The 18,202-nt window shown below is 38.3% G+C and overlaps 2 protein-coding genes across 3 annotated transcripts; one reads left to right on the forward strand and one right to left on the reverse strand.

Annotated features, from left to right (window-relative positions):
- Nucleotides 1–1,434: 1,434 nt before the first annotated feature.
- Nucleotides 1,435–4,611, reverse strand: LOC128237521 (baculoviral IAP repeat-containing protein 3-like). The gene is made up of 4 exons (XM_052953103.1): nt 3,853–4,611; nt 3,369–3,710; nt 2,830–3,042; nt 1,435–2,353 (listed from the first exon to the last, which is right to left on the reverse strand). The coding sequence occupies exons 1-4, from the start codon at nt 4,583–4,585 to the stop codon at nt 2,157–2,159; spliced, it is 1,485 nt and encodes a 494-aa protein (XP_052809063.1). The 5' UTR covers nt 4,586–4,611; the 3' UTR covers nt 1,435–2,156.
- A 270-nt stretch (nt 4,612–4,881) lies between these two features.
- On the forward strand, nt 4,882–9,947 carry LOC128238663 (uncharacterized). 2 transcript variants are annotated; one of them, XM_052954795.1, is made up of 2 exons: nt 4,882–6,389; nt 9,463–9,947. In XM_052954795.1, exons 1-2 carry the CDS (start codon nt 5,262–5,264, stop codon nt 9,499–9,501), a joined length of 1,167 nt encoding a protein of 388 aa, XP_052810755.1. In that variant the 5' UTR covers nt 4,882–5,261; the 3' UTR covers nt 9,502–9,947. The 2 variants fall into 2 exon arrangements, with proteins under 2 accessions (XP_052810755.1, XP_052810756.1); XM_052954796.1 differs by having other exon boundaries at nt 4,882–6,170.
- Nucleotides 9,948–18,202: the final 8,255 nt, after the last annotated feature.

Here is an 18,202-nt window from a genome sequence, read left to right on the forward strand (position 1 = left end):
TCGTCGTTTTGTAAAGACAACAGTGTTTGATTTCTTGACATTAAGTTCAATTTTCCAACTCTGGCAATATGTATAGACAATATATACTAGGCGTTGTAGATTAAGGGGAGTGACTGATACTAGTAAGATATCATCCGCAAACGATGGATTACCTCCCTTGACTGACATAATCATACTTCCATAATTGCTTCGTTCAAGGTCAACGAGAAGTTGGTCGACGTAAACCAAATACAAAACTGTTGACAGGACCCCTCCTTGTCTAACAGAACGCAGAACGTCAAACGGCTCTGATTTAAGTCCTTGCACTCTTAACACAAATTTCAGGTCCTTGTACGAGCTTATTAAGGGTCTCAGAAATTTCCCAGTGTATGCCAATTTGCCTATCTTGAAAAAGAGTCCCATATGCCAAACGTAAACCAGCAGTAAGCATTGCTTCCACTTTCAATTTGATGGTAGATCGTCTCTTGAAGGTTAAACGATGTAGTTATGCAACTGAGATCTTTTTTGGAAACCTTGCTGCTGAACTGATGGAAATTTTTGACTATGCACATTGATGTTTGTATTTAACCTTGAAAGAAGCATCTTTTCAAACAATTTATATATTATACTATATTTGTTTCCCTATCAATTCTGTTGTATATTTTTTTAGAGATTTTAGACTTTAAATAAGAATTATGTTGATGATAGTCACAACAAACAATTTTCCATTCATCGAAATCAAATTTAAGTATGTATTTTGGCTAAGTGAAGTAATCTACTTAAGCCTGTTAAGCTTAAGATGTTTCGAGAAAATGAGGCCTGCATATCTTGCTAATTGCATTGCTGTCACAGTAGGGGCCAATTTCCTGTGTATTCGTTTATTTGCTCAGGGCTATTTAGGGTCCGGGGGGGGGGTCACTTATAGAAGGCTTAAACTAGGCCTTTAAAGGTTTATCTCTCAAAAATGATGTTTGTTATACATGTGTATGTATTGATTTTGAAAGAGAGTGTCACTTTAATCAGAAAGATACTCATTCTACCCAGGTTTCAGTATATATATATAATCTTGTTATTAATAATAATGCAATTAAGTTTCTTAATTTCGTTTAGACAGCCACTCAAGCAGCGCACCTCAATATCAGGGTCACATGACTTGGTCCTAGGGGATTCTCGGAGATTTGGCTCCGGTCTTCCAGGTGTTAGCAGCAGTGCACCCTCGTTTCTCGCAATAGCTGGACGCTTCTCTTTAACGTATATTATTATTTAATGTACAGTATTTTTATTTATCTTAATAATGAGTGATGACGAACAAGAATTACTGAAATAACTGACTTCAACTTTGACGAATGGTCATATAGACTTGGTCTCAGCCGTAATATGATGATGATTTGTTATTCAGCTAAAAGCATCAAGCTATCATTAAAAGACAACATTTAAACAAACAAAACAACAAAATCACTTTCTTTCATATTTAATCATTGCTGGGTAAAATATTAAACATTAACAATTAAATGCGTTCAATAATTACGTATTAAAAACATGTTTTGAGCAATATTTCCTGATAAATTATATGAACATGAGAAGCAAAGCTACCCTAAGCAGTGCGAGGTAGCATGTAGATGGGTTTAATAACAAAGTAAAATATGCTAAACGATAAAAGAAAAGCGTGAACATAGTTTGTATAAAAACGGCACATCAAAATAATGCTGATATTAATATGTAAATAAAAATAAGACAAATGATATGGTTATGGCACCTTTCAGAACAGAACATGCATTAATAAAATGGTCGCATGCATATAAAGCAAAATATTGTACAAAAATGTCAACAACTACAAACATTCATACATTTTTTTTAAAAATCGAAATCACAAATAAAATATTCAAAATAAATAAATAAATGCTGTAAGTGATGCTGATGTCTAAATGTGTAAAACTATGAATAATAAATAAATAAAAACATTCCAAGTGACCCTAATGTATGAGTGTTTCGTCGATATGGTATATACTATGTAAAATGTAACCACTTGTAAATATGTCCAATACTTCCGGTAGTAACACCAAAAATAGATAAATAAATATACATTGTTTTCGTGACTAGTTCGATAACTTTCTTGTTGCACATCATTTCAAACAACCTTTATATTGGCGACGCACCACCTTTCAAGATCTAAATTTCTACGACATGTAAGCTCGAACCGTCCCTTTTATGACTTTGCGACATATGGCACACTTTCGCAGCACACTTGCGCATTCTACACAAGCCACCAAGTGGCCACATGGCAAAAACACGACGCAGGCGTCTTTGTCCATGCATACTTTGCACATCATTTGCTGCTTCAATTGCTCGTTTTCATACTTCAGCTTTTTGGCAACTGTAAGAAAATGACAAACATGTTTAATGTGCTAAAACATAACCATGTCCGCAAGACACTTTACAATGAGCAGAGTATACAGTATTTTACGACACCAGGACCGATATCTCGAAAATTACACTTTAGTAAATTATTTCAATTAGCTTAAAACATAATCAAATTTGATTTTGATGGATAAACATTAATTTGTTTATGAATGAGTATCATCAAGTTAATTCCTAATTTAAGCATTAAAGTAGAAGAAGGAAATATAACTCAATAATAGAAAAGAAAGTGTGAGCGTAGCTTGATCCTGTTATAGGGAATAAGTTTCGAGAAATTCGTGCCTGGTGCATTCAGATAACATTGTGTGTTTTTATCTTAAATTTAATCGTAAACGATGTGTTTTTATTGTAATTTCAATAAGCTCTGCCATAAAGCAGTGATTAAAATTAGCATTAGCTAGAGCAGATTTAAACCCATGGTTTTATAGCTACCTTCATTCGGGTTAACTTCGCTTTCCTTGAGAAGAACTTCACTCTTGAGAACCTCTGTCTTATATTTAGTAGAGTGTTCGTGCTCATCGTGATCTTCGTCCTCAGGGGGTGGTGTTAAGGACTTCTGCGAGTGATACTCCGAAAGAGGTTGATGTGAGCAGATTTCAGCAGAGGAAATCAAGTACTCGACAGCCTCATCGGGCTGAACTGGTCCTGAAATTTAGAAGATAGTTGTTGTTTTTTATCGAAGAGTTAAATCATTGCTTAATAGGACTTGCTTGCATTGTAATATTTATAAATACTAGCTTGACATGTAAGATTCAGGAGATTAACGGCTTTGATATGTTGGACCTGCCCTACCTTAACCCTTCCTATGATAAGAATTATTATTTTTATAGCTTTGTTTATGATATTAACATGTATTTATTCTGAATAAATTATATAAGGCATTACGAATAAAACTCGTTGAGAATCCCTTTATTTCTTGTTTTATGGAGAATTATAATTATTACTAAGCTTTAAATAATTATGATATTTACCGGAATTTATTCTGCGTAAATTATTTAAGGCATTGTCAATGGAACTTCTTGGAAAACCCATATCTTGAAGTTCTTTGAGTAGATCTTCATCACAGTCAGTATTTGATTGCGTTTGCGTTTGGGGGAAGTCTTGAGAATTAGAGTAGACGACGTATTCTTGTTCATCTGAGCCCCCGAATGCTCCAACAAGTCGACATGAATCGATGAAACTCTGCCCCTTCTTTTGCTGCACGAACTCGCAGTTCGGGAACCAGCGCGCATGCTCAATCCAAGGATCGTCACCAGCCTCCCAATTGCGCATGCCTCCACCGCAAGAGAAACAGCGGACACAATCGGCAACCCCTGAAATGTAAAATAAATTGTATTTAAGTCGCGATATCGTTGCTGTTAATATAACGATTTTGATAATATAAACACATAGAGAATTGCATTATATCTTTGTTTTTTTTCGCATTGAGCACAATTATATTTTGTTGCATCTAACCTGTGTAGAACAGACCAGCATCCGCCAACAGATTTGAAGTAATGATATGGGAGAACGCCCAACTTATAAAGGTGGCCAATCTAGCAGTCTTTGAGTCGTAGTCAGGGTATTTCGCACAACTTTGGGGTATAAGAGTTGTCTCCCGTCTCTCGCAATATATTGAATCGACTGCTCCACGCTCCAATTCGCTTGTATTTGGAAATCCAGCTTGCGCGATATTTATAGCATCGTAACTTTGTTTGATATTTATAGATTCAAAATCTTTAACGGGAATCCCGTGTTTATCCGGCCCGGTGACTAAATCGTCAGGTCCACCACTAGCTGATTCTTCTGGAATTTTCTGGGTTTCCGTTTCAGAATCACAGTCTCTATGATGAATAGGAATGTTAGACTTGTCTAATTTATTCATAAACGGACACTTTGGCTGCAACTGTTTATGTATTTCATCGACAGTCAGTTCCATCGGCCACTCATTATTTTTAACTCCACAACTGAAACATTGCATGAAATCCTTTTCCCCGTTGTAGAAAAATCCACTTTGTGCCAACCTAACGAAACTTGCATCCATCTTCTCTTGCAGCTTGTAAAAGGATCCAAACCGTGCCCATTCATTTTTCATTTGATCGACAACTGTATCGCGTGCAATATGCTTCCCCTGATACGACAACGCCTTGCTCTTTAAATTTCCATTTGCACCGTGAGAGTCAAACTGATTTTCGCGTATACCTTCCATGTTGCTTGATATTTACTAATGTGCAGCTCTTTATCCATCAACCCATTATATATTTAACCCAACTATATAAATAGAAAATGGAAATTCCAGCTTGAATGTACCAGAATATACCAGAAATTTCGTAATCGGTCATGAGTAACGCACTTACAGACAATGCATTGACTCCACCCATTTTGAACATCCCCATTGCATACCATACCCCAATAAAATGCAACATGTCGAATTTTAATCCTTAATTAAACTTTTGACTACTGAGCTTGTTTCTGTAACTTTTCACTTAATTATGGAATTCATTGTTAATTACGTGGATGTTCAAATACCTGTAAACAACAAATAACAGTGTAAACAAATTCGACTTACACGTTGAACAGTATTGTGTGTTCTATATCTATGGAACGGACTATAGATAGACTGACCACGTGATTGGCCAGAGCCCGCGGAGCCCGGCACGCTCCAGCGTCAGTCATTAACTATAGCTCGATAGGATAACATGCAACTGTAGATTGTGTATTAAACTGTTAAATAGACATAGCCTTTTGTACTTGCCTTCACCCTTGTGTTGACTTTACATTAGCACTACTACAAATATAAAACATGGTGTCAGAAAATAGACGAATTACGTAGTCCTGTGACAGTGATCTTGACATTATTTGGACTTAATTCATAACAGCGAAATATGGATATGTCAGGAATTACACCTCCGTGCATGGATTGGGACAGTACAAACCTCCCGGAGGCGTGGGAAAGGTTCAAGCGACACGTGGAACTCATCTTCACTGGACCTTTGAGCTCCAAATCAGAGATAGAGAAAGTGTCATATCTTCTCTTGTGGATAGGCGACAAAGGCCGCGACGTTCATCAAGCGTGGACTCTGACTGAAGCCGAGAAAAAGAGCCTGAAATCCATTTACAAGAAATTTCAAGCTCACGTCCAGCCAAAACTCAACCCAATTTTCGCGCGCTTCAGATTCTACAACGAAGTTCAAGGAGCTGACACTATCGACAAATTTGTCACTCGACTACGACTACGCTCACGTGACTGTAAGTTCAACGCAAACGAAGACGAAATGATCAGAGACAGGATCGTTTTCGGCACGAACAATTCAAGAATAAGGGAAAAACTCATCAATGAAGGAGAGAAGCTAACGCTTGACAAAGCACTCCAGATAGCTCAAAGCTTTGAGTACTGCCAGACTCAAATGGCAACCATGAATTTGACGTCAACGCAAACGGACACACCGCCAGTCACCCCAACACCCGTGGACGCCATACACAGACGTAACGGACGTAAGCCACCGCCAGACAACCACCAACAGCAGCGCCAACCACCACAGCAGCGCCAACAACAACGTTCATACCAACGATATGAGAAATCATGTGACAATTGCGGACGAGTGCACGGACCTACCAAAACTCAGTGCCCAGCATTTGGCAAATTGTGTAACAAGTGCCAAAAACAAAATCATTTTAGACATATGTGCAGAAGTAACCAGAATTACCACAAATCTGTACATGACATTGACGCTAGTGCTGTAGACGGTGCATGTGGATATTCATGTGACACACCGGAATACTACATCGACATGGTAAGCACACGTTCTTTATCACAATCGCCAGACCGTGCCTTCGTTCCCATCACTCTTGGTCCTAGCAAAGTACCAATACATTTCAAAATTGATACAGGCAGTGAATGCAACATAGTTTCACATGAAACGTTCAAACGCCTAAAATTAAGTGACCCTCTCGAGCCCCCCGACAGCAAACTGACCTCTTACTCAGGCGACCTTCTCAAGGTTCTTGGAAAAGTGAGTCTTCCCTGCTGCCACAAATCTGATACAATCATGGCTACAATCTATGTTGTTGAGAATCGTGCCCCTCCATTGTTAGGACTCAGATCATCACTAGAGTTGAATTTGATCAAGCTGACCTACTCTGTAGAAAACTCCCCCAAAGAGCCCCAAGTACTGACTAGGGATTCTGTAATGTCCAAATACAAAGAGCTTTTCCATGGAGTTGGGGAAATTCCAGGGTTTGCGAAATTACACCTTAAGGAAAATGCAGTCCCCGTTGTGAACCCCCCGCGAAAAGTGCCCGAAGCTCTTAAACCACGACTTAAGGACGAACTCGACCGCATGGTCAAAGACGGAATTGTCACTAAGGTCACCGAACCCACTGACTGGGTAAATTCGATAGTTTTGGTAGAAAAGCCAAAGACAGGTAAACTTAGGGTTTGCATTGACCCAAAGGCTCTAAATGACTCAATCCGTAGACCGCATTACCCAATGCCGACTTTAGACGACGTGACGTCAGAGCTATGTGGGGCTACACATTTCAGTATTCTAGATATTACGCATGCGTATTGGAGTGTCAAACTAGATCACGAGTCTTCCCTACTTACAACGTTCAGTACGCCTTTCGGCAGATATAGATACCTAAGGCTCCCATTTGGCATCACATCTTCAGGCGACATATTTCAGCAGAAATGCAATGAAATCTTTGAAAACTTGCCCGGAATTCATGCCATAGTAGACGACATTTTGATACATGGTCGCTCACGGTCAGAACACGACGAAAATTTGCGAAAAGCGCTCAATAGAGCACACGAAATAGGCATTAAATTTAATCCCGACAAATGCGTTATCGGAGCGACAGAAGTCCCTTTCTTTGGTCACGTCATTTCTAGTCATGGCCTCAAACCCGACAATGCCAAAATAGACGCCATTGTGAAACTCAAAACGCCGGACTCCCGCGCAGAGTTAGAAACATTCCTCGGCATGGTCAATTACTTGGCCAAATTCGCGCCAAAACTCGCCGAAACCACATCCCCTCTCCGGAGCCTCTTGCAGAAAGATATCGAGTTCTTTTGGGATGAGCCGCAGACACGCGCGTTCGAAAAGGTCAAGGAGACGATAACAAGCTCACCCGTTCTAGGTTACTTTGACCCAAAGAAGCCCTTAGTCTTAGAATGTGACGCATCACAAAACGGGCTCGGATGCTCCTTATGGCAGGACGGTAGGCCCATAGCATACGCTTCAAAAAGCTTAACTAATACTGAGAAAATGTACGCAAACATTGAACGCGAACTCCTTGCAATCGTGTTTGGTTGTAAGCGATTCCATCAGTTTACGTATGGTAGACACGTAATAGTTCACAGTGACCACCGACCGATTTCTGCAATAATGAAAAAAACCCTGTCGGCAGCCCCTCCCAGGCTTCAGAGATTGCTGCTATCTCTGCAAAAGTATGACGTAACAGTAGAACACGTACGCGGAAAGGACATTCCCGTTTCTGATTACTTGTCAAGGCACTCAGTAAATGAAACTTACCCGACACTGATTGAAGGTTTGGACACACACGTCCATTCGGTTAAAAGACAGCTTCTTGTAACCGACTCACGACTTGAAAAAATAAGACAGGCTATTAGAGACGATCATGACATGAAAGTATTGAAACGGACTATACTACAAGGTTGGCCGGAATCGCGGTCAGACTGCGAGTCCGCGGTAACCGATTTCTGGAATCACCGGGACGAATTGTCATTCGAAGATGAACTATTTTTCAGAGGTCAAACACTCCTCATTCCAAAATCCCTGCAAGTAGAAATGGTTAAACAGGTTCACACAGGTCACCTAGGTGTAACCAAGACTTTACAGCGCGCCAAAGACTGTTTGTTTTGGCCTGGCATGCAAAGGCAGATCACAGAACACGTGTTGCAATGCCCTATATGTTTGACTCACAGAGATTCAAATACGAAAGAACCCATGATCTCTCTAGAATTCCCAGACAGACCGTACCAAGTTTTGTCAACAGACTTGTTTCATTTGGACGGCAGAGACTATCTACTTACGATTGATCATTATTCAAGATTTTTTGAAGTTGACCATTTGACAAATACACGATCTAGTACGATTGTTCACAAACTGCAGGCACATTTTGCTCGCAATGGAATTTGCGATGTTTTACATAGTGATAATGGGCCTCAATTTTCGAGCTCAGAATTCGCTGATTTTGCAAAATCATGGAATTTCAAACATCAAACGTCTTCACCTCTTCATCCCCAGGGTAACTGCTTGGCTGAACGCGGAGTAGGTATTGCGAAGAAAATTATGAAAAAAGCAAGAGATAGTGGTCAAAATGTATACCTTGCTTTATTAGAATATAGAAATACGCCACTAGATTGTGGATACACCCCTGTTCAACTACTTTGTAGTCGCAGAACCAAATCAGTTTTGCCAATCACAAACAAAGCTATATTGCCCCAAATAGTGAATGCTAGCAAGGTGAAACAGACGGCTATTCATACAAAATCGAAGCAAAAGCAGCATCACGATTCATCATCAAGGCAATTAAAGCCCATATCCATTAATGACTCTGTTAGAGTTCAAACAGGAAAAATTTGGGTTCCTGCAAAAGTCGCGCAACAAAATGGACCGAGGTCATTCACTGTACAAACACGAGATGGAAAAATTTACCGCCGAAATCGCAAAGTTCTACATAAAACAAATGAAATTGTGTCAGACATCCTGCCTTTAGATTACAACATTTCGGCTAGCTCTCCGATTTCCCCAGATGCGCCCCAGTCGGTCAGCTCAGGTCAAATTCCGACTTCAAGCAATTCAAACAGTGAATCAGGCTCCCCTTATGTAACACGGTCTGGCAGATTTGTGAGAAGGAATGTGCGCAACTATGATCAGAACTGGGTTAACCACTAATCAGCGATCAAATGCTGATAAGCACATTTTCCTTTACCTGTGCTTTGAACAATGTAGGAGCAGTGGTTAACTAGCACGATTTATTGTTTTTACATGTAATGTATACAACTAATCCACATTGGTATAAGCATCTCATTTTGTAATGCAATAACTTATTTTATTCCAGAACGAGGAAGATGTTCTATATCTATGGAACGGACTATAGATAGACTGACCACGTGATTGGCCAGAGCCCGCGGAGCCCGGCACGCTCCAGCGTCAGTCATTAACTATAGCTCGATAGGATAACATGCAACTGTAGATTGTGTATTAAACTGTTAAATAGACATAGCCTTTTGTACTTGCCTTCACCCTTGTGTTGACTTTACATTAGCACTACTACAAATATAAAACATTGTGTGCACCTATTTCAATGTTTAACTTGTGGCTTAAGCATCTAAAGCACGCGAGTGCTCGCCTGATTTTTAAAACGTATGTCCATTGCTAGATATTCTAAGTTTTTTTTCATATTTCCTCACATTGTTGGCACTCGCTGAAAAAGGCAATGCATTCAAATTTTACTGACCGTTCGAAGGCGGTACCTAACAATCCTTTATAAACATACCTAGTTTTGTATGTAGTATATAATTATGCACTGTGTTGTCTGTGGAGTTTTGTGCTGTTCTTCCATGTTTCTTGTTTATATGTTTTCGTTTTTGTGTTATAAGTCTTTTGCGTTTACCATGTGTCATTAAACTTTTGACTACTGAGCTTGTTTCTGTAGATTTTCACTTAATTATAGAATTCATTGTTTATTACGTGGATGTTCAAATACCTGAAACAGTGTAAACAAATTCGACTTACACGTTGAACAGTATTGTGTCCACCTATTTCAATGCTTAACTTGTGGCTTGAGCATCTAAAGCACGCGAGTGCTCGTCTGATTTTTAAAACGTATGTCCATTGCTAGATATTCTAAGGTATTTAGCCTTCTAAAAGCGACCCCCTTCCCCTCCCCCCAATCAGTGTATAAAACACAACCTTTGTGTATTGATAATAATCTAATTGCCTTGTGCCCTCTTACCTGTGCAGTTTTGAAGGTTTTATTAAAGAAACGGACCCTAAATGGCCCTGAGCCAATAAACGACAGGAAATTGGCCCCTGCTGTGACATCAGTGCAATAAGCAAGAGATGCACAGCAGGGGAGTGTCATGCCAAACATTCCTTACACTAGGCTAATTTAAAACACTAATAAGTGTCGCATCGCGATGAAGTTGTAACATTATTGTGTCAAGTTTGTGACCTGCAATCGTTTAAACGCTGCTTGAAAGTATGAAGAAACATATTTATATCCGCGACGTCCTGCGATATCCAAACATAACCAAAGACAAACCTAAACAGCAGATTTTAAGTGGGGAGGATAACGCACTAGTCAATTGTAACCACGTCCCCCCCACCAGCAAAGCCCGGGTACCATCCCCTGCGGGGACGAACTGATGGTAAAATCCCCTCCCAAATACACCCGAACCCCATGACACCTAGGTAAGGCCCATTCACCTTTATATTTGGCACGAAGACAAAACCCACCGCATTCAACCGGCACTGCGGGGCCACCTGGAAGGTAAAAGCATACTTTCCCGGATATCCCGTGTATACCACCGAAAACTACCTGATCGACAAGAAATCACATAACTTGCTTGAGCATAATGCTGACAACGTTAAAATTCGGCTTTTCATGAAAATATGTTATCGTTACTTAGGATTAACTATTTCCACACAAATTTGTTGTATTGTAGGGAAGGGGATGGGGTCAAATCAGTTTCCGGGCTTTTTTTGTCTCAATATGGTGTAAAACTTTCAAATATACGCATTATATGAATGCTAGTTATTGAACGTTGTCCTTGACAACGTCATACAAAACAGTTACACAACCCTCGTGTTGAATTTATACATTTCGTTCTACGCACTCTTGTATTAATACTGTAGTCGATTGTGACAAAAGCTGCCAGATTAGAGTAACACGCTTGACTTTATCTCCGAAGAAGAAAACAGTTCATTTGGAGAGACCATGAAAAGGTGTCCCTCGTGGGGAGCAAATCCGCAACCCCTTAGGTGAGAGGCAGACAATACTACCACACTCAGCTTACCGTAGATATATATCGTGCAGTAACTATCATAAATATCACTGTGACTTTGAGGTATGTATTAATCAATCCAATCGAGCAAATCATTCTAAGCTCAAAACGAAAGCTGTTTTTGGTTTTGTAAAAAGTAATGTTCGCACCTTTTACGTTTTATTTTCAGAAAATGTTTTTCAAGTCTTTCTTTAACAGGGATACCGGCGACGTTTTTCACCATTTATCAGAAGTAAAAGTATCTACAAATATTGTCATTGCTGTAAATCGTTATAATCACTAGTTTTCTGACATATTCGGCTTAAGTCCATGATAGGCTGATTTAAGGCATAATTAAGACGTTCGAAATATAAATAAAAGTTACATATTTTGAAAGAAAAAACTACATACATGTATATACTGGGCAATAAAGGTAAAACGACATAGCTTATAACTAAAATGTATTAGCAAGGTGGAACCAGGCTTAGACGTTAAAGGGCGGGGGCATCACTTAGGTGCATAAGCTTTTGGTTTGGCTTAAAGTTTTGGCAGGGGGATGGGGATTTACTCATCCAACAAAAAATATCAATTTTTAGTCCGGAATGGTGCATTTTGGCCGTATTTTATTACTTTTTCTCCTTTATCGGAATAAAAAATAAACTTGGACGATTTGAGGAGGGTTGCGCGGTGTTAATTACGCTGTTAAACTGACTTTGACCGTTGGTAAATAAACATGCTCATACGAACTAAATGCGTGTGAATATAAATGGTTTCTACGCTAGATCACTGGGCCTGTATTCATATTACATCATAAGTCATTTTCAAGATTAGCAAAAAAATACTGAGCATGGAAGTTATCTTCGGATATAACTGAAAAGTCGACGCAAAAACAGAAAAGATCATGATTGGCCATTCGCACATGGTACAGAAGATAGATATATCGTTGAATCGATTAGTTTATATATTATATTATTATAGATAAAACTTGAATATGCCATGCATTTTGCTAGGCTTGTTGGCATTTGTATGTCAGTTTCATAATGCCTGGTATGGAGAACTATTTCTCACGTTCTTGTACATTGTTAGCAGTCCTGGTACTACTTTGATCATTCAAATTCGCTCACGGACATCCAATCAAAATACAGCGTATGGGTACATTACGTCAGTAAATACCCCAAATGCGGTTCAAAGTTGCAGATATCGTGTGCATCACTACGAACTTTGGAACAAGTGCCCTAGTCCGAAAATGAGATCTTTTATTTGTTTATCAAATATTGCTCTCAATTTGTGACGATTGTGTGCAACACTATTAAGCATCCCCATTTGGTAGCCATCAATATTGCTATCATCAATTTCACTGTTGTTTAAAAACCTGACATACAAGAGGTTATATTGATTACACCTTGGTTGATCTGTTTGACCGAGATGACATACTCAATACATTAGCGCGGTTCCGTTTCTGAAAGCCGTTACCATTAGTGCCATTAGTATCACCACAGCAATTAGCAAATGTAACTTCCAACGAACACCTCATATGGGGAATGTGTCACTAAGAAACGACTGTCGTATGCGTACATGTTTCATCTGCGTGTCTGTAGTTCCGCAAGGCTATTGAGAGAAACGGAATATCACGATTACTGGTTCCAAGCGGAGAGGACTTTATAAAAATCAAAATCCGATTGGACCTAAATGCAATTATTTGTGGTGAAGTTATTAATTTGAATTCAATTTTGGAGTACGAAGAACTATAATCATATCAAGGCATTAGACGCTGTGTATAAGCAAGTTTATCGGCGCGGATTGTTGAGGGCGCGAACTGAATGAGCTGAGGGCAGTCGGCCGCCCGGGCGGCTGGTGGGATGGAGGAGTCTCGGGACGGCTCCATCGCCCCGTCGGACGGTACCCAAAGGCTCTTCAAGGTCCACGTAGACTACTGGTATGGCTATGGGAAATTTATGTCTCTCTGTACATTGTTTACCAAGTTAATGCGTTAGTGCTTATGTTCATGTTCCTGTACTTAAAAAAGAGGGGGCGTGCGGGGATGAAAACCTAGCAATTATTTGAAAGTCGCTGTCACTGTTTTTAAGTTCTTCGTGTCATATATAAGAATAGAAATCCATTTTCGCTCAAATAGATTAATACATGAGCTATTAGAGAGGAATTCTAAACATGAAGGGCTAAGTTTTATAATGAACCAGCTCATTATGTGATCTAATTCAACCTTAATATATCAAGCTGATTTCTGCCATGTCATATCGCGGAGGTGTAACTACCCCACCCCCTCCCCCTCCTTTAAAATCTTAAGAAATACAATGGAATAGCTAAACTGCCTGTAGGAATTACTACCCAAAATCCTTATGAATATAAAGTGTTCAGCGCGCTTTTTAATTTCCGTCTTCTCAGAATCTGTATAAGCCTTATCATACTTGGAAATATACTTTTCCTGTTCGGTATAGTTTGCCCTTTTAAATCTCGTTGACTTATCAATCGTATTGTACATTCTATTAATTTCATCTTTCAGAAAGTTTTATGTGAATCACTTTAAATCAAGGAAATAAAGGTTGCGTGATATACATGCGCGAATGATTTTCGTGGTAGTTCTTGAAAGTTTTAAATTTCATTAAGATGAATTGACAGTGTTACAACCAACTGGAGAAATATCAACAACCCTTTGTATTTCTAATTTCAAACACATTATAATGGATTGCCAAATATTTCAATTCGAAAAAAGCCATAGTCTAGCGTTTCGTATTTTGCAGAGAAGACATTTATTTTAATTCAAAATCACTGTATATCTTAAATATTCTATGAAAGGACAGTAAAATAACAGTGATAAAATGTCGAAACTTTTGCTAAACTAGTTTAATTTAACGTGACTTTAGGTGTCCGTTTCAATAATTACGTTTATTTGAATATGAAACGGTTTACTGCATTTCTTCAATGCAACCTTTTCAAACAGGTGCCAATATTCAAACATCACACACTGTATGCATGAAACCAACGTGTCAAGATTTTGCGCTGAATACGACGGCCAATCAAAATGTAAGTGTTAACACGACAAAGCGGTAACCATTCGGACCATCTCGGCCATTTTTTCATCGAAAACAACCTGGATGTATGCCGGTACATCAGTAGAAGTAGTTCGTCAAATTTTAAATAATGGTATTAATCAACTGTAGTGTTTTAACTTGTTTTTTGTATTACTTAATTTAAACTGATTGCATATTTGGTGTATTAAGTTAAATGTCATTTATAAGATTAACTGCTGGATTGACGTTACTTCGCGATCTTTTTACAGCGTAGTTAGATACAGTATAAATATTTCTGACATTGTAAATACATCCGAGGTTGTTTTCGATGGGAAATGGCAGAGGCGTTCCAAATGAGCGCTAACACGGCGAGAAAATGAGGTTAAAAAGTAATGGATTGATGTCAATAGTCATATTTACAAAGCTCTCCTATTCTTGAATAACGCCCGGGTAATAAAGCAATACTGGCCATATCTTATACAGTGTGTGTATACAACGTGATAAATTGCGTCATAAATACTACGTCGGAAGGCAATATTTTGCTTCCATTGAAGACTTTGACAAAAGATAACTTTCCTATTTCTTTACCATTTGAAATGAAACATAGCGCGGTCCACACCGTTTACGGAGCCCCGCCTTTCTTTTACCAGAGTTTGATACGGCCGTCTGACGGAGCACTAACAAGACATTGTTAAGGAAGTTTGTCTAAGTGGTTGATGAACCTAATCACCCAATCAAACTCCAGTTATAAAACAAAGCCGACGGTGTGGCTCTTTAAGCGGCATAGATTACCTTTTGTTTCATTTAAAAGGGTGTAGTAAAAGAAAAGTTATGTTTGATTTAATTAAGTCTTCATTTTAAGCAAAATGTTACCTTCCGACATAGCATATATGATGTAATTTACCACGTGGTATACACACACTGAATAACACCCGGGTAATAAAGCAATACTGGCCATATCTTATACAATGGTAGGAACATACGTCACGCGCACTTGCTGAAGTGATTCCATGCGGTTTACGAAAACGTAAACAAATCACGTATTCTTCATTTTTTACACCATTTCCGACAAAGTTCCATGAAAAGCAATTGCGCAACGAATAACTCTATCTTCATTGTATGCAGGGTGATGGTTCATTTCTGGAATTAACTCTTCGTATAAGCCTGAAAATGGGATGAGTATTTTTCTAGATCGGGCTCTCTGCGGACGGAATTATATTGTTTTTTGTTAGAGTCAACTAAAACGATTTTTTTATGTATTTGAGGCGGCACGATCTCGCTAAAATGCCCTATGTGAAATAGTTATTGGACTGTTAACGCTAAAGATCTGTATAGAACAGTCCGATTTCCTAAAATGATTCCACGCCGACGTACGCTTCCCGGGGGACATAGATACGCCTTAGTCACAATTTGAGATTTCATCACCGATAATGTTTTAATATTGCATGATATGTTTGGTAACTTATGTTTTGTTTACATTCTTATTATCGATTATACACGCTTATCAAAACTGAAATACCCCCAAAATGACATTCTCATTCATCAGAGTTTTGGTAATGATAAATTTACACCTGTATAAATATTAGTTTCATTATGGACAGACATTTTAAAGAAGTAATTGTTTAAATGCGTCAATTATCAAACATTGAAATAAAGTTAGAAACATCATATTAATCAAAAACAATAACTATCACATGCACTTATTTCACAATTATTTTATTAGGCAAGCAGTTTTAAGGTCAATATGACTTAATATGACTTAATTTGTTATCGAGGCTTAGGAGAGAGGACAACATTGTGCGAATGTTGGATGACCGATAGATAATGATGAAATATTGATAAAAGCGATATAAGAGGATTGATTGATGATTTACAAATGTGAACGTTATTTAAGCATTATGACTCGCAACTTATGAATGAGAAATACTTCGTCACAGGCCCCCATGAAAATCCCACTTGAAGCACTTACTGAAGTACATTACTAAGAAACACTTAAGTTTCTTCGTAGTTGCAGTTCGAATATTAAGCATCAAGACAACTCATCTTAATGTGATATTAATAACTTTAATAATCCACTTCATAAGTAATTATTGCATTGTATTCAGTATAAATTTCCGTTGTTAAGTGCCCCTTTTACGTTATCACATTTGTGTAATATGTACAATGCTCCTCTATCCTTATATAACTTCCAGGAAATATAATAGTTACTGTAGATTCGGCCAGAGTTACTGAAACTAAACTCGAGGGCTTTCGCGCGAGTGTATAATGTCCTTATCGAGGGTGGTGGGTAAAGGGTGACGTCATCGTTTTGTATTATGTCAATGACAACGTTCTAGCGTGTGTTCTAGGTGGCCCGAATATACGGGGCAAAGAAAACCATATCGGGTAAGAGCGAAGCTCGAACCCGAATATGGATTCCTGCGCACCGAATATGGTTTTCTGCGCCCCGTACTGACCCCATATCGGATCACCTACGAACGTAACATATATATCACGTCAACAACCTGTTAAAATGTTTCATTTAATCATCGGAATATTCATAATCGGAAAATAGACGCCATTTTGGTACGGTGTAAATTTGTCGACCCAATATGGAAAAATATGGAGTCACCACGTGACCGGTCCTGGACCAGTGACATTGCGTCATTTATGTTGGAGGCGTGAAATAAATGAATAGCGTTGTTATTTACTCGGGTTATGGATGCATTATTAAAGAAAAGAAGGGAATGCGAATTTTACAAGAAATAAAATAATGGTTGAAACAATGTTTCTAGTCACGATCCTTTCAGGATTACGGTTGGAATTCATAAATGGGTGAAATGGTTTTGAAAATATGCTCTCTGTGTATATGGCAGAGAAAATGGTATTCAGAATTGAAAAAAAATATCAATAACGGGTTAACGGAACAAAAAATGATACAGATTGACAACATAAGTATATATTAATGTAATAATGTGCATGAAAAGCAATACCTTTAAAAAGGATTATATCAATACCTTTAAAGGATTAAAGTAGCATAATTACATTACACTTGTATCTGCATGTATTATATATTCAATAGTTACTATTCTTATATCAATGGATACCAGACATTTACGCAAAATTTGGTTTATTCTAACAAAAAAGTCAAAACGGTCAATCTGTGAGAGTGCAGCATTAAAATAAGTTGTATTTAAATGTTTAAATAATAATACAATAGCGACAAGAACAGTATCATTAAGTTTTATTAGAACACTAAACCCACTTTCAACAATGTACAAAGTGTTATGGACACAAAGAAACATGATCACTTAAACGAACATCTGGGTATATATTTACAATCGACCGGTACAACAACATTTAAGATGGGAGGATGGAACACATTGACTACTTTAAAGTTACTTTATTTTCCAAGAAACAGACACTTCAAGAATAAAAGTTGTCATTTTGGAGGGACGAGGTGAGATGATTTAGGATTGGCATAAGATAATATGAGCGATACATTTATTTATATCAACACAAAATTGTGGTCATGCAAAAATACAGTGAAATGTATCATCGTCACAATATATTTACCTGTTTTCTCGTATTTCATTATGTTTTGTTGTCGTGATTCTAAACAAAATCAAGGTTTACCAGCTTGCTACGTGGCAAAATGCAATCCATTAATTGTAATGACATTGAACACAGGGGCGGTTCAAGAATTTCACGTAAGAGGGGGCGTTTCTTAGGGGGCGTAACCAATTGACTTGCGCCCTTTCCTCAGAACGGAAATTTCTTTGGTTGAAAATATTGGCGGGGAATT

This window comes from Mya arenaria, chromosome 6, assembly GCF_026914265.1.
Source record: "Mya arenaria isolate MELC-2E11 chromosome 6, ASM2691426v1".
Taxonomy (NCBI): domain Eukaryota; kingdom Metazoa; phylum Mollusca; class Bivalvia; order Myida; family Myidae; genus Mya; species Mya arenaria.